The following is a 23,304-nucleotide window of genomic DNA, read 5'->3' as shown; positions in this document are numbered from 1 at the left end:
CTGCCAACCTAGCAGTTCGAAAGCATGCCGAAAAGTGCAAGTAGATAAATAGGTACCGCTCCGGCAGGAAGGTAAATGGCGTTTCCATGCGCTGCTTTGGTTTCGCCAGAAGCGGTTTCGTCATGCTGGCCACATGACCCAGAAAAACTTTCTGCGGACAAACGCTGGCTGCCTCGGCCTGTAAAGCGAGATGAGCGCTGCAACCCCAGAGTCATCTGCGACTGGACTTAACTGTCAGGCGTCCTTTACCTTTTTTATGCTGAAATATGAGCTACTAGAGCTCAGTCCTGGAGTTAATTTGAATACTGTATTTTGACAAGATACAAGAGAGTAGGGTATCATTAATAAACATGGTGTTTTTATGAATTTATAACAGCTGCCACTGGTTCAGGAAATCTAGATTATTTGTATATGCAGGGTGGGATTCAACTAATTAGTCCTGTCAGCAGAAGTCTTGCTCAAGGACTTCCACTTGCACAATGGGGCTTCTCTCCCCACCCCACCCCTTGCACTTCTCCAATTTTCTTGGGTGTGGTTGGGAGAACCCTGGAAACAGTGCATGGGGGGAACGGGGGGTATTGTTCTTGGGTATCTTTTTAGTTAACAGCAATATTTTTGATCAAACATAATTGTCCTTGAATTTATTTACTATTTCACTGTTGTCATGTAACAAAATATAGGGCTAAGCTGAAGTTAGGTCTTCTAAGGTATCATTCAACAGCATCTTACACAAAACACATTTTAAAAGAATGTCAATGGCAAGCTAGGACAAGTCCTTATTATTGCCATAAAATAGTAATTACTATGAATTAATGAAATGTGGAATGTACCCTTTCATGAAATGTTGGAGGACTACTCTACCCATAAAAAATAAAAAGTAATCTTTCAGAACATAAGGATTATATAGATAAAATATAGCAAATATGTGTTGCAATGAATGGTTCTGCAACACTTATGACTAGAAGATAATTGCCCTTGATATTTCATGATAAAATTCTATTCCTGTTATAATTCTTGCTTGTTAAATAAGTAGTGCTACAAATAGTTACATGATCCCACTTTTGAGATAATTGCTTACATAATAAATTATTCTTAGAAGAAATATTCCTTAAGGTCTATGGATACATTAACACTACATTCACTATTTTGGTATAGTGGATGATTTTAGTTTTTTTTCATTAACCTATATTGGTTGCATGTAACAAAGGTGTTATGTGGGAGCTGGCAGCCTGTGTGAGAGATGTATTGGATACTGGGCTCAAATGGATTAAGCAAGGTGCTTTTTCTTGGAATTGGTCACTGGAGTTGTGGGGTTTATATCCCATGGATTGCTATTCTGAGAAGATCTGGGCATTGTATGGGCACTGGACATGTAATTAATGTATGGAATTCACTACAAAATGTTGTGATGGTCATAATCCTAGATGGTTTTGAAAACAATTAGGTTTGGAGTATAGGTTATCAAATAAATGGAATTTCAGGGTACAGAGATAGCAAGTCTTTGAGTGCTTGATGCCTGCAGTAAATCAAATGGATAACCTTCCTGCTCCTGAACTTTCCACAGTTGGCTGGCTGCTGTCAAAAAACAAAATATTGGACTAGTTGGACCATGATTTGATTCAGCAGGCTTCCTCTTAAATCCGTAAAGATAGTCTTGAAGGCATAAGGCTTGTTAAAATATCAGACTGGATACATATCAGTGTTAATACATATGTGGGCCCACAGATCCGATTTTTCTAGTGCTTTTCACTTGAACGCCACCTCAGTCTTTCCCATCCACGCTAGTGGGCTGTGAGTGGTGGGATATATTTGTATTATGTATTGTTGTCCTCTCCCCTTAATCAGTACATCCCTATCCACTCTGAGTTCCAGAAACTTGAGGTTCATTGTGGACATGTGTGCAGGTATTTGTTTACCTATGCATGTGGCCATTTTAAATTATTTTTGAAATTTCTTTGATAAAACACTTGAACAAAACAGTGCTTTGATATGTGTGTGTGTGTGTGTGTGTGTGTGTGTGTAATACAATATAATATATAATAGGTATGTGTGTATTATGAGTGTACCCTGTGGAGCCCACTGAAGAGCACCTCACCAACAGGAGTAGGGTGTGTGTGGTAATAGATGGCACCCAGCAAAATGCCACCAACATGTTAGAAAACAAGCAGCTGCACAATGTACATCCATCATTGAGTAACATGCAATTTTATGTTGGATTTTAAAAATCTGTGTATCAGGTATGTGTAGGCAACCACTTTGATAAAGACAACATTATGTGAACTCAAAACATGCACAAATGGGATGCATGAAATCTGCTTTAAACTGTACACTGCCTCACAAGCCAAAGGGGAGTCAAGCAGGATTTGCAATGGCCAGATAATAAGCTTAAGTGTTTGTGATTCTTTGCTATTCCCCAGTACTTTCAGAATAATTTGCTTAATAATTTATACAAGCTGTACAATTAGGTATTGTGCAGATTTTGGGGTGCGTGGTATATTATTATTTGTTTTTAAAATGGCACTTAATGTATGTATTTTGGGGCACATCTGATTTCATATTGGAGTTTCTTGGTTTTCTGGTGAAATCAATTCTTGGAATTGATTAGCTTATGACCTTCTCTCCCATGCAACTAGGGCTTTATCACATTGTATACTAAAACAATGAGAACAGTATTGCAAGAGAAAGTTTAAAATATGTCATATGTATATTGCTTATACTCTCTGTGTGGCAAAGTTGTTGCCTGCACGCTATGGTTCCTAATATATTGTTTACTTTTCACATTTAGCAATACTTCATCTCACACCTTGCAATAGTATCATTGTCATGCTGCATGTTTCAACTCGTTTACAAGCAAATGCAATCACGTAGTGTAAAATCTTATGTAGTGTATGTGTGTGTGTGCATGCAAATTGTAATAAGGCACAAGAAATCAAGTGATTATCTGATAGAAAGATATATTGACTATTCATTGTGGAAAACCTGTTGATATTGGCACATCAGATGTCAAAGAAATAAACAACTACCTGACTTTTAGAAGACATCTGAAGGCAGCCCTGTTTAGGAAAGTTTTTAATGTATTTTTAATCTCTTGTTGGAAGCCGCCCAGAGTGGCTGAGGAAAGCCAGCCAGATGGGCGGGGTATAAGTAATAAATTGTTGTTGTTGTTAAGTTATATTCATTTGGTAAGCCATGACATTCCTTCATTACAGCTCTTTGCTAAATTCTTTCATTGAGATCAGAGGCACCAGTCAGGAGGATTCATGATAGAATGAAGCACCCTTACCTTCCTCCAAACATACATGTTTCAAGTGACACACAAACACCTAAAAGTACAAAAAAAATCAATCCCTTTTGAGTTTCACTGATTTCACTAAAAGAGTTACGTGACAGTATAGGGGAGGCTCATTTGTGGACCTTCAGAAGTTGCTAGACTACAGCTCCCATTATCCCATGCCCATTGGTCATGCTGCCTGGGGCTGCTTGGAGTTGGACTCTAACAGCATCCAGAGGGCCATAGGTTAGCCCAGTGTTTCTCAAACTTAGATATCCAGCTGTTGTTGGACTACGACTCCCATCAACCCTAGCTAGCAGAATAAGCGGTGAGTTGTAGTCCAATGGGAGTTGTAGTCCAATGACAGATGGAGACCAAAGTTTGGGAAACACTGGGTTAGCCACTATTGTGGGGAGATCATTTCCATTCTTGTATTTCAGAGCAATTAAATTCTGCATTTGTGAGAGAAGATGATGATGATAATCTGATTTCTATGTGAGTACCAATAAATGTGATCATTCTCTTAGACTGCTGCACAGGAGCTTTCTTAGAGATCACAGTACCGAGGTGAGGATGCTACTTACCGCTCCTTTTTCTCATGATCCTATTAGAATGGACTTCAGAAGGGATTTCTCAAGTTGGTGAAATTTCAGAGGCACAATCCAACTGCCAGATCCAGCAACTTTCAGCTTGCTGTATTTTAACTCATCCTGGGAGACAGTTTCTCACCCACCCCCCACCAGAAGAAGCCATGCCCAAATCTTTCTTGTGATGTATGAGTGCTCCACTAAAATAATAGTGGGATAACACTGCTAAGCCTTCTAAAACATCTGTCTATAAAGACGCCATGGTACCCAGATGTTGAGTTCTACTCAGTACCTAAATGATGAGTATTCTAGTTCATCTCATCCTTCTCATAAACTCAGACTATATAGTGCACTAGGATGATGGTGCATATGGTGGGTGGGTGTCACTGAAGGGAAAAGATTCAGTTTTAGAAACCTTGCCAATGTAGAAAAAACAATGGTGTTGCCAAGCCACTTGCCACCTGACAAGTCTGTTCCTGTGAAGTCAGCTGTTTAGTTCCTCCTCAAAAGGCCCGACTGAAACTACAGGAGCACACATACACTTTGCATAAATCATTCAACATCTCTCCCAGGCAAGCCCACGTGTGCTCAGTTTTAGAAAAGCACAATTTAAACCTCCAAATCATTTCCTTGTTTTCATTTAAGGAAAATACAGTATAGCTAATGATGAGTTTAAATAATTATTTATAAATTAAGAGAAAACCATGTATGTAAATAATTATTTTGTATTCAAAGCATGAAGTTTATATACCTCACTGAAAATAAATATATATTTGGCACTGCAGCATCCTCACTGCTTGAAATATGGGAGAAGGAAGAGGATTTTATAGCAGGCATAGGCAAACTCGGCCCTCAAGATGTTTTGGGATTACAACTCCCATCATCCCTGACCACTGGTCATGTTAGCTAGGGATGATGGGAGTTGTAGTCCCAAAACATCTGGAGGGCAAAGTTTGCATATATCTGTTTTAAAGGGTTGTATCCAAAGCAGCATGAACAGAGTTCGAGGCATATAATGGGAATTCCTTAACTTCCCTCTTCCTGACCTGTACCCCACCTCCCTAAAAATTGTTTTGAAAGGTTCCCTAATCTGCTGGTGCAGATTCTGAGGGTGCACGAGCAGCTGCAGGAGAAAAGAGAGGAGGTTGTAGGCATGTTGCACAATCAGAAGCTGGCTGTGTAATCCAAACAGCAGCGCTGAATGCAACCTATAGAGTTGGAAGGGTACCTGAAGTCATCTAGTCCAACTCCCTGCTGCTACAGACCATTCCTGCTACAATACCCCTGGTATGTGGCCACTAGCTCTCTCCTTTAAAACTGTGACTATCTTTGTCTGGCACCAGTTCACACATGCCAACATATTATGACAACTTTAACAGTATACGTGTTTTCACCTGGCAAGCCTATGCGAACCATGTCATGCCAATGGTTTCTCACCAGACCACTGCTTGTGTATTAAGTGGTCACCATATTTGAATATATGAACATACCTTGGACCTACCATACACAACATAGCCTTTCTAGAGTTTAAAAAGTGATTATTCATAACAGAGTTCATTGCACTATCTGGGGGCGATATATGCTAATTTCAGATAAAAAACATTGGTAATTTAATGCTTGGAAAATGCAGTATCTCAATGAGAGAGGGGAAAAGAGAAGTGGGTATACAATATGTGTATTCCACCAAATTAGGGTGAAAAGTTTTTCTTTTCCTGAAAGATGCAAATGAACCAAATTGTTTTGCTTTCTAAAGTATTTGGTCTATTTCCTTTTGCATCTATTTCTACTTTTGTTTTTTCGTTTTCATGCATCTGCCTCTACTACCTTGGAAAGGTTTGACTGCCTACTTAAGAGCCATGAAGCCATACCATGTGGAAACAGTTCAAACCAAAAAATGGATTGTGGAGATCCATTCTAGGCCTTACTGACAAGTTAAACATGAACAAAAAGTAACAAATTATCAGATAGTATCTACCAAAATAGAACTCAAGTGTGAAACTGCTAACAAAAATAAAGAACATGTCCCTAAGAATGGTTTCTATATCTGAGGGCTGGAGAGTGCGCAATGTAATTCCAATTTTTTAAAAAGGATATAGGGGACATGAGGAAAATTACAGGACAGTTAGTTCTGGATAAATTAAGCATAGTGGAGGAATTCTTTGTCACCCTAATTTGATCATTCTGTCAGTGTAAGGAGTTCTGCTTGTCAGATGGAATGATACCGCTCTTCTCCCTTTACATGCTGTTCTGGTTTAATATCATAAAAACAAGTTAATGCACCAGACTTTAAAAGTCCAACTGAAAAAAGGTGGGTTTTCACCTGACATCTAAAAGAATCTAAGGTTGTGGTGAGACACGCTTCAGTGCGGAGGTGACAAAGTCCCTTACCAAAGGCTTCTGAGCAAACCTTTCTCTCTTTCTCATAATACTAGAACCTGCGATCCTCCAATGAAGCTGAAGGGTCGGAGAATCAACCCAGGCAAAATTAAGTACTTCGTCAAAGCACATAATTTAGCTATAGAAAGTTTGCTTTCCTAGGTAAAGTGTTTGATTTCCTTGGTAAAGCATTGGTGTCAGAAGATCAGGGCTAGGGCTCCTTCTTCTTCTTCTTCTTCTTCTTCTTCATCTTCTTCTTCTTCATCATCATCATCATCATCTTCTTCTTCTTCTTCTTCTTCTTCTTTTTAACCACCCACCTGGCTGGGTTTTCCCAGCCACTCTGGGCAGCTTCCAGTACACATAAAAACATAATAAAACATCAAACTTAAAAAACTTCCTGATACAGGGCTGCCTTCAGATGTCTTCTAAAAGTTGTGTAGTTTATGTCCTTGACATCTGATGGGAGGGTGTTCCACAGGGAGGGCACCACTGCTGAGAAGGCCCTCTGCCTGCTTCCCTGTAACTTCACTTCTCACAGTGAGGGAGCCACCAGAAGGCCCTCAAAACTGGATCTCTGTGTCTGGGCTGAACAATGGGGCGAAGACACTCCTTCAGGTATACTGGGCTGAGGCTGTTTAGGGCTTTAAAGGTCAGCACCAACACTTTGAATTGTGCTTGAAAATGTACTGGGAGCCAGTGTAGATCCTTTAGGGCCAGTGTTATATGGTTCCTGTGACTTCTCCCAGTCACCAGTCTAGCTGTGGCATTCTGGATTAGTTGTAGTTTCTGAGTCACCCTCAAAGGTAGCCCCACGTAGAGTGCATTGCAGTAGTACAAGCAGGAGATAAACAGAGCATGCACCACTCTGACGAGACAGTGCACGGGCAGGTAGGATCTCAGCTGGCATACCAGATGGAGCCGGTAGACAGTTGCCCTGGACATGGAATTGACCTTCACCTTCATGGACAACTGTGAGTCCAAAATGGCTCCCAGGCTGTGCACCTGGTCCCTCAGGGGCACAGTTACCTGCTGTCTCTTGATGTCAAGAAAGACTGTAAGATGCAGCAGAAGTTGGAATACCAATGCAGTGAGTTCTGATGCCATGCAAAAGAATTATTTGTAACTGAGTAAACAAATTACTTAATTTCAGACAATGGTGTTATAGTTGCTGTTTGAATGAGAATTAATATGTTTGTGTGCAGGAAGAGGAGTCAGCTGGGGGATCTGACTGCTAGAAACTGCAGTGATGGAAAACAGCAGGTCTTTCCAGTACTTTGTGTGTGGCCTTCGGTCAGATTTTCCCCAAATGTATGCACATTGCATGAGAGCAAGAAGCAGAGAGCTCTCAGCTGCTTCACATGCATGAACTGTAATCTGATGGGTGGGGGAACTACTTTGAAAGGCGTGTTTAACCTAACCATGTTTTCAATCATTTCAGTTCCTGCACTGGATGCATTTTAAATAAAAGCACACATTCTACTCATGTAAAAACGCCAGACAGGCCCCACAAAGAATCCAGAGATGTATTTTAAATAAAAGGACACATTCTACTCATGTAAAAACATGCTGATTCCCGGACCGTCTGTGGGCTGGATTGAGAAGGCAATTGGGCCGCATCCTGCCCCGGGCCTTAGGTTGCCTACCCCTGGACCGTTAGCATGATCAGAACTAGAAATCTGAAGTCAGGAGCTGGAGCTGGAGTATGGAAAGACCTATGTGAATCATTATGTTAAAAAACATGCACTGCACTGTTTGATCAGCTGGGGCAAATTTCTGCCTGAAGTGACCATGCATCATATATAGCAGCTCATGTTTACACAAGGACAAATTACAACACTTGTTGTAAATGATCTAAGATTTGAAAAATTAAGTTGTCTGCCTCAGAGCATTCAATGTACAGTATCACTCCATTCTTAATTTTCATAATTCTTTTTGTCTGTTGAAGCAAAAAGAAAAAAAGTGTTGGAATTTTAAGAAATGTTTGTTAAGGTCCCCAAGCTGATGCATAACAATCTGATTTTTTAAATTAAAAAATTACATCTGATTCATAAATGCTTGTGTTCCTGTAGGATTTCTTAATGTTAAATCCTTCTTTCTTGTCTCACACTTATCTCTTCTGACATTGAACTTCCAAAAACAACTGTTTGTCTTTTCAAATCACGCTGAGTTGACCCTAGTTTATTATTTATAACTATTCAGATTTTACAAACTCAGTCTGAATTCCTGATAATCAGGTGATAGGACTTCATAGGTGCTTAACGCTTTACTTCTGAAGTGCTGGTGATCAGCGGGACATCAACGCACAGTGCCAGAGTCGTGTGAGATGCTTTGGTCAGGCATTCGGAGCTCTGCGTCACCTGACATTACTGTGATACAGGGCAAAACTAGGCTTTCTTTCACTTGGGTCAAAGTCCCAGTTTGGCAACCCCCCATGCACATTTGTGTGTATAGAGAGAGAGGGAGGGAGGGAGGCTGGGAGCCTCAATGTCACCCCTCTGGAGGTATAAAGGTAAAGGTACCCCTGCCCGAACGGGCCAGTCTTGACAGACTGTGGGGTTTGTGCGCCCATCTCACATTTATTGGCCGGGGGCCAGCGCTGTCCGGGGACACTTCCGGGTCACGTGGCCAGCGTGACATCGCTGCTCTGGCGAGCCAGAGCCGCACACGGAACGCCGTTTACCTTCCCGCTGGTAAGCGGTACCTATTTATCTACTTGCACCCGGAGGTGCTTTCGAACTGCTAGGTGGGCAGGCGCTGGGACCGAACAGCGGGAGCGCACCCCACCGCGGGGATTCGAACCGCCGACCTTTCGATCGGCAAGCCCTAGGCGCTGAGGCTTTAGCCCACAGCGCCACCCGCGTCCCTTCTGGAGGTATAACCTGGGGCAAAAAAACTGGTTAGCCCCCCTCCCCGGCTCTGCTCTGACTTCAAGTGATTGATAGTATGTTTGTGCTTCTAGGGCAAATAGGATATTTACCAGGGAGAAGAATTTAAATTAGGAAAAGGGAAAAGCCTCCCTTCCCCAGTGCCACAACCCAGATCCAGTTTAGCTACCTGTCGCTACTTTTCAACTTTAAGAAGAAACATAGGAAATCTGATTACTCTCTCTCTCTCTCTCTCTCTCTCTCTCTCTCTCTTTCTCTCTTTCTCTCTTTCTCTCTTTCTCTCTTTCAGTTCATCTTTATTGGCTTCTTTTAGCATACATTCATAAAATCACATTACTGCATAACATTTTGAATTTTCCTGTCATTAAACAAGTGATTCTAAAACATAAGGAAAACAAAGGTATATTCTTAATCATTTGATTAATTTATATTCCATTTACAGTGGTACCTTGCAAGACGAATGCCTCGCAAGACGAAAAACGCGCAAGACGAAAGAGTTTTCCGTTTTTTGAGTCATTCTGCAAGACGAATTTCCCTATGGGCTTGCTTCGCAAGACAAAACGTCTTGCGAGTTCTTGCGAGTTTGTTTCCTTTTTCTTAAAGCCGCTAAGCTGTTAATAGCCGCTAAGCCGTTAATAGCCGCTAAGCCGCTAACAGCCGCTAAGCCGCTAATAGCCATGCTTCGCAAGACGAAAAAACCGCAAGACGAAGAGACTCGCGGAACAGATTAATTTCGTCTTGCGAGGCACCACTGTACATGTCTGATCACACTATCTAAATTTTTAAGGCAGGTTATCACTTTACAATATATTTTGCATTTTTTTTCCCCTTTGAAAATTGGTGTGGGGGGTGAAACCTATATTTTAACTTGTAATGTTGAATTGAGCAGGTGTACCAGATTTCATTTTGATAACCCAAAAAGATGCTACAAAAATGTGGTTCGTTCTATCTATTTTGCATTCCCCAAAGTCTTCATTTTTGTCACTCAGTAATGTAACTAATAAACCGCATGGCTTCTCATCAGATTTTAGATGCCTTATTCTAGAAATATGTTGTTGTGCTTAATTCTTGGGTTGTGTAATGTATTGGCCCACTGGGCTTGCCATAGGTGAATCTTCCTGAGTCACCTCTCAGGCAGTTTGCTTTTTGTTTCAGTTTTGCATTACAAGTATCAGCATGCCTCAATGGGTTTTCCTTCATATACCATGTTGCGTAAAAGTTTACCTTTTAAAAAAACATGTTCGCTGTGTGGCCATGTCGTCATGATATTGTTCAACGTGTGTGTGTACTTGCTTCATCTTAAGGCTCATCAGATTCCACTGGGTAAAGAACCAGATGGGCTTCTGATATTTCTTACAATGCTATTTCATCGTCTTTTACACCCTGACTCTCTTTATAAACCTTTATTACTTGAGATCATAGTTACTTTTGTACATCACCCAGCATAATGTCTAATGGACCCAAGCTTGTAACCCCGAGGCATTGAAGAAATGCAAATCAAACCATAGCTACCAATAATCTCACACATTATTTCCTTTTATGTTACATCTTTATGACTAGTTAAGCTGTCTATGTTTTAATTGTTTTTCTTTCATGTTTTTTTCTGAAAGCTTTCTAAACCTTTTTTAAAAAACATCACTATAGAGTAAGGCTTAAAAGTTGTAAAAAAACAACAACCAAAGATTTAGAAAGCTCCTTGCTCCATAGAGAATTTTTTTCACTAAGTAGAATGATGTTTACAAATTCAGGTTTTACACAAGTAAAACTTGTGCATTACATTACTTGGCAGGACATTATGCTGAAAAACTTTGGCAGTAGTCCACTGCTGGCCTTTTCCATGCCTTTATTGAGAACAAACCTGATTATCCACTGACATTTCTTGGAACATTAATCTTCTTTTGCTTTCCAGCTGTAATTCTTGTAAGTATTGTTCCCTAAATGTATCAGTTTACCAGATGCTGACAGAAATTAAGGAAGAACATTAATTTCATGTCTTGCTTATACATGCCTGGGAGAATCTGTCTGGCACTACTGTTGCAAGTTGAAAGCTAGAAAGTTGGGTAGATCCCGACGATCAAACAAAGCACTTCCTGTGTTCTCTCTCCCTTATTGTTATGTTGCTGAAGTTGGTTACTCATTCTCAGATCCTTATTTGCTTGAAGATTCACTACACAAAGGAAAGTCGATATGTTCCTGAACTCTACAGTTTCTTTTCGCCTGAACCTCCATATTAGCATGACCGGAGGACTCTCCCCTTCGACGCCAACAATTTTATTCATTCAAAAGTATCATGGTTGTGCAACACTCATAAACATGTGATGACATCTAAAGACAATAAATAATAAAGACCTGACCATCCCAAAATATGCTTTGGGCCACCACATACAGCCCCACATCTGGAAGAGTGTTTTGTAGGAGATTCCCTTTTTGTATGAAATTCCCTACCCAGCCGAGAGCTTCCTCCAGGTGCAAGTCACCAAGTGCATCTATGCATACCAAAAATAGCCAAAATATGTAGAAAAACATAAAGGTGCCTACCCCCAAGATATGTTTTGGGCTACAATAAGTTGTGCACCCCACATATGGGAGAGTGTCAGCCACAAGATGTTGGATGCTATCTGGCCCAGTGCATCTTCTGGGCACAAGGCACCATCACATGTCCCAATATACACCAACAAAAGCAAAAATAACTAGATCGCAAGGTGTGCGATTGGCAGTGGCTGTGGCAAGCGGTCAGCAGTGGCAGGCAGGCAGGTGAACTATTGGCGGAAGTGACCTCCCCCACCCCCAACAAAAGCTTAACAACTTAATTTCTTAATTTTGGGTTAAAAAATAGAGGTCGTCTTATACATGGGGGCTTCTTATACACAGAAAAATATGGTAATTTGTCTTATTGGGTAATCATTGTTCCAGGAAACAAATTTATGGGAAGAGCAATCCGTATTCCCGAAATCCTGATTTGTCTGCAGTGAGTTTATATCAGAAGCTTGCTCAGCAACTGTGACTTTTTAACAGTACATGTATCTGTCTATTTTCTCTCATGAATACTTACATTGTTTTCAGAACATTCCCCCACTCCTCCACTTACCTCTTTAATATTATATCAACATTGAAGGTTGTCTGGCCAAATGCAATTTGTGAAAATAATTGGAAGACCCAATAAATTATAGACTGTGGCAAGATGTTAAATAATGCTAATGAACTTAATATTGTACATGGTTGAAGTAGATCAAATAGTGAAAAGCTCTACTCACATTCTACTAGAAGGTACCTTTGCAAGAATAGTCTTGAAGTAAAAAGATATTTAGATAAATCAGTCAACAGAATCATATCTGGCTAAATACATACAAGTTATTCCAGGAGCAGACAATAAAAAACCTCTGATTAGTTATACTGAAAATCCAATGGCAGTATTGAATTATTCTGTAAGGAATCAGCCTTATTGCAAGGGGAGATAGTAGTATATCCCCCCTTTTTTAATGGAATCCTTATCTTCCTGATAAGGGTTAGATGTGTGCACCTTCACTAGACTAGTACAGTGAGAGAATCACTAATCCTCTGAGGAAATTTTTAAACATTTTCTTAGTCTTTAAGTTATCAAAATATTCATTAAATGATTCAGGAATGGCAAATAAATTGTGTAACTCAAGACATAAGAATGAGGGCTGCCATACATTAAAAAAGCAGCTCAACAATTTGGTGGGGGGGGTCTTCCTAAAAAAGCTCCACAACTGAAATACGGTAACCCTACAAGAAGCCCTCATTACAATTGCACAACCACATTTTTTGCAGCACTCAGTACTCTCACATTAATTGCTTTTGTCCCCCCAGAGACAAAAATCTGAGGGTTTAAGAAATTGTGATAACCCTGCAGCAGAATCTCTAACCAAGTGAACAAAACATTCTGTTTATGTTTGCTTTCATTGCCAGCAAAGGCCCTTTATCACTTTGTGGTGATTATAAGCATCAACTTTGCTTTGGAAACAGATGGCTCTGCCACCCAGTGGTCAAACTTTGTCTACACATTATTGAAGGAAAATACAATATTTTTCAATGTTATCTGCCCCCAAATGTGCTTTTGGCTCTGGCAGATTTTGGTACCTTTGTCTCAAACAGCTGGATAATCAAGCAGCTTGAAGGATCTTCAGAAATAAAGAAACATAGGAAATTTGAGGCCATTTCATGATGCAAACAAGTAATTAAAAATGCTTCTCCTGAAATTGCCTTCCATAAAAGTTCCAAGGCAATGTATAAAATTAAAAGTGGCTAAAACACAGTTAAAAAACAATTACAAAAATAATGGAAAATGAGTGTAAAAGCAATAAAAAATGCACATCTACAGATCCCGCCTCCAAGAAATGCATCGCCTACTGTTGCCTCCGCAGTGGCATTGTAGCACATTCCTTGGAGGCGAAATTTGCCTCTTTCTAAGCAGTGCCCCCCCCCCCATGATACCACCTCAGGGGTGTGGCTTTTTGGCAAATAGCAGCCACTGCTGGTCTCCTACCCCTCTTGTTCCTGATGTTCATCTTTACTCCTTGTTGCGCGGGACAAGGACATTTTGTGGTTCTTCTCAGTTGCTAAAATGGCTTGGTCTGGCTCTGGCAAGAGGGCTCTAGAATTGTAGTGTTGGTAAGGTACCTTCAAGGGTCATCTAGTCCAACCCCTGCAATGTCGGGCATAGCTAAATCTAGATTATTATTTTCTGGGCAGCCGCCTTCACCTGAAATTAATTCATAAAGTTTTCATATCAAACAATGATAGCACCTTCAGTTTTAAAGAGCCTGCTGCAGTCTGATCATCTCTTAAAAATTGGTAGAATATTGCACTGGAGAGTGCAGAAGGGGCTGCAGGGGCTGAGTGTGGCATTAATGAATAGATGTTTATAATATGTGTGTACAAAAATGTTGCAATTTGACTTCTGTGTTACTATAATCTTAAAAGAAGAACTAAACTATGAGGATCGTGCACAACAAATACAAATGTACTTTCATTGCATAGAAACAGATAATGCAGAATAGTCATTTTTATTAGTGACATTCAAAATATTCAGCTGAATCCCAAATCAAGATCTGAAGTGGGACCATCTTGGATAAATTCAGGGCTTTTGTGAGCTGAAGCAGGAACAGACAATGTGCTCAAGACATTAAGGCATTAAAAAATACTGCCAGCAGTGGGCTCCTCCACAAAACTTTACCATGCGTTTGAGGCTTTTTGAGTTCAATATTACTGGGTAGTGTTCCCATGATATAGTCCTCAACCAGAACCCATTTCACTTTTTAAAAAATAGTGAACTAGCTGGGAGTGCTGTGTCCTGGCAGCCCTTAAGTAGGCAGTTTTAAGGCTGCCCCTGAAAAACCCTACCTGAATGAAAAAAATTGACTAGTTGCTAATATTCCTATCTGGGGTAAGGTGAGTGAAGAAACAGCTGGTGTAGAGTCTGCATCAAGACACTAGCAGGAGCCCCAGATTGACTCTGCTGGTGTACCCACACAGCCCTGAGCTCACTGCCATGTGGCCCTGTCCCTTCATTTCCCAGGTAATTGCAACAATGCTGCTATTGGTAGTGTAGTTCTATGGCACCACCCTGTGGCTACTCCTGCTCAAGTAGGTAACTGCAGGATATCTTTGATTACTCCGGTTATATGAATCCCAATACTCTATTACTATCTTCCTGTTATTTGGGGAAGACCTTTTCATTAATATGTTCAACCCTGCAATTGATGTGGCTTTATGTTCCTGTTTTGTTTTATTTTTCCACTGTATTTATTATTATTATTATTATTATTATTATTATTATTATTATTATTATTATTAATTTAAGCACCCTGAAAATATTATTTGAAGCACTGGAATATAATAAAATAGGTAAGGTATAACCCAATAAAGAATTGCTGTTCCAAATATTATTTGTGGAAAAGCATAGTAATATGACCAAAACAATACTAGACACAAGGAAGAGTTCAGTCGGTAGAGAATGGGACTCTTAATCTCAGGGTCATGAGCCCCACATTGGATGAAAGATTCCTGCATTGCAGGAATCCAACTCTACTATTCAATGACAAATTTAGATTGAGTGAGTGTAGTTGCAAGTAGCCCTTTAATATACCTCCAATAATATGAAATGTGCTTCTCTAATGAGATTGAATTCTATTGCTCTTATCTCAGGTCAACATAAGATACTCTAGCTCACTTTTACCTTTACAAAATGTGCACATGCAAATTTAGGTAGAGTTTTGTGTGATTCAAAAATATACATACAGTACTGCATTTTGAATATTGGTTTAGCCAGGACTTTTTTTCAGCTGGAACTCACCAGAGCTCAGTTCTGGCACCTCTCAGGTGTGGGCACCATTGCCATTATAAGAGAAGTGAGGCATTCATGGTGAGTTCTGGCACTTCTTTTTCTAGAAAAATAGCACCGAGTTTAGCATTTTTCAAAAGCTTTTTATACTGCAGTGCTGCTCTGGTTCACCAGAAGCGGCTTAGTCATGCTGGCCACATGACCCAGAAGCTGTACGCCGGCTCCCTCGGCCAATAAAGCAAGATGAGCGCCGCAACCCCAGAGTCGGTCACGACTGGACCTAATGGTCAGGGGTCCCTTTACCTTTACTGATTCATACAATAACTTGATAAATATAATCAGTCCACTAGGTGGCAGGGTTTCATACAAAGTTGTAATATTTCCTACTTGCTCTTATTTGTTTCTATATGTATTACTATCCTGAAATTTCATATCACAATGAAAATGGTGTTTTCAGGCTTCATAGATCTGCAGCCAAATACTCTTCCTCATGCATGCCTTTTTCATCCTTGTTTCAGAGGCAGTTCACAGCCCTGATTGGCTGCTGCTTCAGTGCCTCTGACATTGTGTTGTTCTTGCTAGCAACATGGTGTTAGCTAAGTGGAGCCGTACAGTCAGCATCCTGACACCACTACTCCATGCAGCCAATCCAGCTGACTACATGCTGGCATTAGAAAGCCAATTCTTAGAACTTTTGTCTTCATCCAGACAATATGTTGGGTAGGAAGGCAGTTTCCAAATACTATTCATCTCCCAGACCCCAGGGTTTCCTAGACCTAGAGAGATACAATTTTTAGACGAGAGGGATGCCCACACCTTGACTTTGCTATATCTATCGACATATCTCCTTACTATACTGTGTGGTTACATTCAAAACAATATGTATCAGTTTTGCCTTACATCTTTTTTGTTAGTCTTTCTAGTGTGCTCCTCTGCTGTCAGAAGTTGCTCTGCATTTTTCTATGTTCTCAGACCCATGTAAAAAGCCCATGTACCAAGTGTCAAGCCAAACACTTTTGTTACCCAGTATCGGATATTTACCTGGGTTGATGGGCAATTAATTAATTAGCTTCTCAGTCAATTAAATATGACTAAAAAGTTTGTTTTTCTTAGTGTTTAATTACAAAAATCCTCAAAACAGCTTACAGATAATCAACAAAAGCAAGATGGGCTAAAAGCATAAAAGCAGTAACATCAGAACAGTATGATTAAAACAACAGATATAAATCACAGATAAAATGGAGGGAGGTGTCAGCCAATTCTGCGCAACTTGGAGTTGATTAAGAAAAGGCACCCAGACAGAGTTTTGCATGAGCCAGAGACAGTTCCCAAGAATCCATGTACACAAACCTGCCAGGAGCTTCTAAACTGCTGCTTCACTTTTGAAGACAAGTAGGAAACCAGGCATTCCACCAGAGGGCACTCAAGTGTGAGCATCTCCAGGAATATTACACCCATAGGCCAACTGTGAATGAGAGACTCCTTTTACTGCCTCGAATCAAGGCAGCCTAAGCCAACTCCAAATAAAACTGGTGCCCAGGGCTCTTCCTTGCCGTGCCTGCTGTCCCTGGGAAACGCGACAAAAGCCTTTATCTGGGGCTACAACATTTAGGCTGCAGTTACATACCTTTGTGGAAGTACATGCTATTGAACTCAATGAGACTTACCTCTGAAAAGATGTGTAGGGTTGAACTTGTAATAGGATTGAACTGTTAGTCTGTTTTCATTTAAATAAAGATAATGTCTGATTAAAAATGCCTTTTGTAATGCAAGTACGTATAAAACTGAGCATGTAAGAGACCTGTGTAAGAAGGAATGAGAGATACTTATTTTAGCATGGTGTGTGTATGCTTTACAGTACATAATCTTTTTTTTTTTTTAATTATTCTTTTCGTTAGAAGCATTATTTTTTCTCACTTGCAAATTTAGGTACTACTAAAACTAGTTTTGTTAATTGACTAAGATTCAGTGCTTTTGTTCTGGGGGGATGCAGGGGTACGCATACTCCTAAACATTTTGTGAGTCTAAGTTTGGCCTCATTGAGGAGCAGTATTTAAATATGAGTAGGAAAACGAGAGCACCCCTAAACATTTTTTAAGGGAAAAAAGAACAGCTAAGATTTATTTAATTGTAGGATTAATTTTGAGCCTAGTATTCTAAATGCAAGAAGGTCTGGTGGAACTCCCCACAAGAGGAATTCCATAACATAGATGCCACCAGTAAGAAAACTTGCATTCATTGAAGGATGTAGTCTTGGCACAAAGGAAGAATATTTTATTTATAACAAACAAATATTACATTAGGCATTAGAAAATGCCCACCAGAAAGCTTATGTCCTCAGCTGATTCAGGGCTTGGTCTTTAGAGCTTTCATGTAAGACCTGGAATGGACTGATCCGGACCCTGGTGAACTGGAACATACATAAAGCAGGGATATTGTGCCAGTAGCTACCAATCTGGTCTTTCTAAATGATGGAATCCAGAGCAGAACTTCACTTGAAATTTGAGCAAACTGAGAAAGTGCCTCATACAGAAAAAGGTATTCTTTCCCAGACTTTAAGGTTACCCAGTTCAAAAGTGGCACTATTAATTGTGTGTAGAACCCAACTGGTAAGTACAAATCTTTTAACACTTCTAGGAAATTTGTTGGCTAGGGCATTTTGCCTGCTGCATTTTGGATCTGTTAAGAGTTCTAAACATACTTCCAGGCAGCTCCAAGTGGCATTCAGAGATAGAGCTGGGTGTTGAAATTTAGGGCAATAGCACTCTCTCTATGTTGCCACCTAACAGCAGATATTCAGTTTTATATTTCTTCTGAATAGGGAAGTCACCTTTAGTAGTCATAGCTAATATCCATCAACAGACCTGTTTTCCACGAAACCCATTGTATATCACCTAAACAAATGACCATGGCATCTTGTGGCAGTTAATTCCATTAACAAAATTATATGTGAAAAATAGCCTTTTTCATCTGTCTTAATTTTTACTGCTAATAAATGGTTTTTGGACAGCATGTGCTCTGCGTGTTCTAATGGGAGGGATTGGGGAAGGAGTTATTGCTTTGTTCTTGTTCTTCTTTTTCTTATGTCTTTTGTGGGGTTTTTTTGCCTTGTATTCTGTGCTGTGAACCACCCTGACATCTACGGATGAAGGGTGGTATACAAATGTTAATAATAATAATGTTGATCAATTGCCAGGCCAGCATGTGTTGATAGATGAGAGCTGTTCTTCTGTATTATGTTTCATAATCTTTGAAAACTTTCTACTGTGTTTTTATGACCTAATAATCAGAGATGCAGGTGCTCCTGAGGGAATAATTGCATGGTTATTCAAAGGAAGAGAGAGCAATTGGCACCACCCCTGAACTGCTGTAGCACTTTATAGTTTTTGCTATGTCCCAAATAGCAAAAGCTATAAATATTCAAGGCCTAAACTAAATCCAGGCAAAAATGAAAAATGCCTTTCAAAACTGGCCATATTTCACCTTCAACAAAACAGCCGTAATTTAAGAATAAAGAGAAATGTGAGACCTTTCTTGATGCCTTCTTGGCCGGAAGTCAGGATGATAGACTCATAAACCAGATCCAATCATTATTAATTTAAAAGTTAGGTACAAAGCTGTTTTTATGTCGTTTTTGGATGCAGCCACACAATATTTGTCACATGTAAAGACTTTCATCACAATTATCTTTAATACAGCTTCCATTTAACATCCTACTACAATGTTTCTGGTCAATTTAATTAAAGGGCAAAAATATTATGTGTTTTTCAGAGATTTTGACATGCCAGATACACAATTTGCTGCTCAGGGCAATCAGCTGCCTCCACTACCCTCAAAAGAGACACAGTTTGCTTATGGTATTCCAATGGATTCAGTAACTACATCTACATTGCCAGCATCATTTAAAAAGGTAAGGAGGAACTAAAAGTATGAAGAGTGACATTGTTTTTACTTTTTTTAAAAAAGTTAATTTTGAAAAATACCATACATAGAAATTTCTTAGGGAAGGTAAAAAATAAGTATAAAATTACTGGGGGAAATTTGATGACAAACAATGAAGCTAGATGTCTTTTTTCCATTTGGGTCCATGAAATATGTACAAAGTACAAAGATAAATTATATAAGAGTATAATGACATTGAGCTACACGTGCATTTATCCATAGATGGGATCAATAGGAATTATAAAAACAAATAAATTCCTTGTGTTCCCAATTTTCTCCACAAGTAAATGCTTTTGATAGGCTGACATGAGGGAACTGGAATATTATCAATATTCTATATCAATGCTTATTCCAGTTTAGACCCACTGAAGCCAGTGAACTGAATTGGCTTAAACTGGTGTCCTTTGGCTTAGCAGGAGGTTTGAATGTACTGTGTACAAATTCATTTAATTCCTCCACTTAGGTTATTCATCTTATTTATATTAGTATTATATAATGCCAGCAACTTAGCATAGAGGGAGGGTGCTTATTACTTCTGTTGTAGTGTGAGAACTATGCTTAAGTGATTACCTTGCAGACAAGGTTGTGCAATACCTTACTTGTCATAACTTACTTTAAAGGCGTCTGGCTTGGTGAATAGCCTAATTTTCTCATAAACAATAGTAAATCATAGGCTATAAGCTGAAGAAAACTGGCCAGTTTGCTTTTCTGCTGAAAGACAAGAATGTAAAAAAATAATATAAAAGGATAACTTCATGAATTTTGTTTGTTTATTTTAAATATTTATAGGTTGCTTTTCTCAAGGCAGCAAGCAACAACATAAACATAACTTTATAAATAAAATTACAATGGTATTACACTATATTAGAAACTTTAGATGATAGGCAGCAAGGTCATACTTGGAGAAGACCCACTGAAAACACTGAAATGAGTACATTGAGCATGTCTAACAATGGAGATCACCCTTTAAAATAAAATAAAAAGTTATGCAGCACTTTTAAAAATTGTGTTTGAAAATTTGCAAATATCGTAGCTAGGTAAGGAAGCATAGAATTTTATATCAATCAAACTTTTGTCTTTTAATTCAATATTGTACTTCATTTAAATATAGCTGATACTATATTTAATTTTGCCCGATTCTTGCTCACACTGTAGCTTCAGTTTCTGCTCTATTTTAGATGCCCATGATAACATCCATAATCAGTATGTTCCTATTCTTGCTTGATTGCTAAGAATTGTGACTTCTGTCCCCAGAGGTCGTGTTTCTCTTTCCCAGTGCTACACATCTGGCCATACTGACTATATTACAAGATCATGATAATAGGAGTTCCCCTTTGTCCCTTTGTCCTTTATCATCTGTCCACTGCAGTAATAAACATAAGCTAAGCCAGTGAGCTTCCTGGTAAAACACTTGCCTCAACTTCGAAAGAACTGATAAACATTCCTCCCACACCTGGATTTAATGATGACATACAGTTTTAATTTCATTTGGCATCTTATCAGGCAAGGACAGCAAAATCCAGTCTGATTAGTAAATGCTTTTGCAAAATCAATTCAAGGGTTGCCATAACAGGCCGCTGCTTATCTCGAGCATCATCTGGCATTCTCATTACCCAGTGAATCAATTAATTGTTTTTTCTCTTCTTGTGAAAGTCTGCCTAATTCACCACTAAGGCTCTATTTGTGATTCAGAGTGATTCAACAGTAGTTTCCCAGCCTTTGATATCAGACTAATTCCTCTGTAATGCATTGTCTCAGGGGTTCCCAAACTGTGATTGGGCTTCATTCAAGTGCTCCACAGCACGTCTGTGAAGAACACTTACAATTTGACTGCTATGGATTTCCAATCATAATACAATATATAAGAAATAAAAGAACCACTAAAAATCATTTATAATCATGCAACATCTAGCACAGTTCATTACAGTTGCTTAAAATATTATTATTACCAATTATTATAATTATTACCAGGATCCCCGCAGCAGTTTTCATAAAGTCTGTGGGGGACAGAGAGAGTTTGGGAAATTTTGTATTATCATAAACATTTTTCAAATGAAACAGTCTCTAGCTTCCTCATCACTTTGATACTATTCTATAAAGTAAATCCACCGGTCTCCATTTGCCATTGCTTCTGAGATCAGTTAAATTTATGGTGGTAGACTTGATTTCTCTTTTTTTAAAAAGATTGCTGCACCTTATTTAGTAAGATGCTCCCCTTTTTGTTGAGAATTCAACCTAGGACTGCAGATGTTCCTGATGCAGACATCCTTTATTTTCTGTTTACTTAGTCACAGTAATTTATATGTGGGATCAGTTTCCATAATGGTCTGTTTTCTTTATAGCTTTGTGATGAATAACAATTAAAGTGACAGCTTGCTTTAAAATACACTTTATTTACCACTGCAATGTTAATTGATTAATCAAACTACCCATTTAGGCTGCAATCATGTACACACCTAGGAATATGTCCCTCTGAATTCATTGAGAGCTACTAAGATTAAACTGATAGTCTACCCAAAAAGTGGCATTGATTAATTTGACATTAATATTACTTAAAATGTATTTTTAAAGTGTGTGTAAGTATTGCAGAAGCTACAAAGCAGGATGATATAATACAACATTTTATATGACAATTTAATTATTTTCTAATTAGATGAACATAGACTGTCTCTGCACTTTACCTTTCTGTACCATTAAAACACCTGTAAGCAGTAGAAACTTTCCACTGTTATATAGCTGAAATTGGAAGAAATCTTTGTAACTGAGCATAGTGTACCAGAGGATACTCTGAAAGAACAAGACTCAGTATGCCCAGTGCTATTTTTCTAGAAAAAGGTGCCAGAACTCACCACAAACGCCTCCCTTGTTCTCTTATAATGACAATGGCTCCTGAGAGGTGCTGGAACTGAGTTCCAGTGAGTTCTGGCTGAAAAAAACCCTGAGTATGCCCAAAGCATTACAGAAATACAGTGGTACCTCTGGTTGTGCATGGGATCCATTCTGGAGCTCCGGTTGGATCCCAAGGTGCCGCTTCTGCGCATGGCGCAGTTTAGCGCTTCTGCACATGCGGTGAAACCCGGAAAAATACTTCCAGGTTTGCCGTGCACATTTCCCAAAGGATACCTAACTAGAGGTGAACGTAAGTCAGGTTCCACTGTATAATACAAAATATACATGAAGGGCATTTAGATGCAATGGGAGCTTTTATATTTGTCCACTAAGCATGCACATTTCAGCACACTGAATAGTTGCTTAATTTCTGTTTCAATTTTACTTTTTTTGTTTTTATTTCATAGAATTTATATACCACTTGAGTGCAGGAAAAAATTCAAATTTTTATGATTCAGCCTACCTTTATTGTTATTTGGTACTGTTCCTTTGCTTTATGTCATATTTTTTTAATTCTATACTATATAGTTTTTTTGGGGGGTGGTTACTATAACTTATCTTGGGAACATATACTGAAGGATAGATTATACATATCCCAAAACAGCCTCAACTGTCATTTACTGTAGGAAATATACACTGGCCATGCCTATAATAATGGTCTCAGGCCTACTTTAATGCTCTCCTTTACGACAGCTATTTTTTTCACCACTACCAAAGGGGGGCTGATTTGAGGAAAGCACTAATTAGAGCATTGTGCAATCTACAAAAATCCCTTATTATCTTGCTTAAATTCATCAAAATGTTAACCAGTTTGCCAACATTCTGTCAGTGTTGTTGAACATCTCTATTAATTCCTCCCAATAGCATTAAAAAACCAAAGTATTTTTGGCCTGGTTGGGAAGGAGGAATGCCGAATATATAGAGTGAATAATTGTTATAGCTACAACACTGTCATGCCTTTTGTTTTATTTACTTGGTAACAAAATTACTGTTTTGCAAAACTGGACTGCCTCTTTAATTAGAGCTAAAAACAAGTGTGTGTCCACT

The 23,304-nt window shown here is 39.1% G+C and overlaps 1 protein-coding gene across 1 annotated transcript in view; it reads left to right on the top strand.

Annotated features, from left to right (window-relative positions):
• CRYBG1 (crystallin beta-gamma domain containing 1) overlaps window positions 1-23,304 on the top strand; it is a 91,025-nt gene that overhangs the window by 11,646 nt on the left and 56,075 nt on the right. The window contains exon 2 of the mRNA XM_082216605.1: window positions 19,198-19,336. Within this exon, the coding sequence (XP_082072731.1) occupies window positions 19,198-19,336 (139 nt within the window). The remainder of the gene's footprint in view (window positions 1-19,197; window positions 19,337-23,304) is intronic.

This window comes from Podarcis vaucheri, assembly GCF_965113315.1.
Source record: "Podarcis vaucheri genome assembly, chromosome: 3".
NCBI lineage: Eukaryota > Metazoa > Chordata > Lepidosauria > Squamata > Lacertidae > Podarcis > Podarcis vaucheri.
The sequence above is the reverse complement of the archived record's forward strand: the minus strand, read 5'-3'. Positions and strand labels throughout refer to the sequence as shown.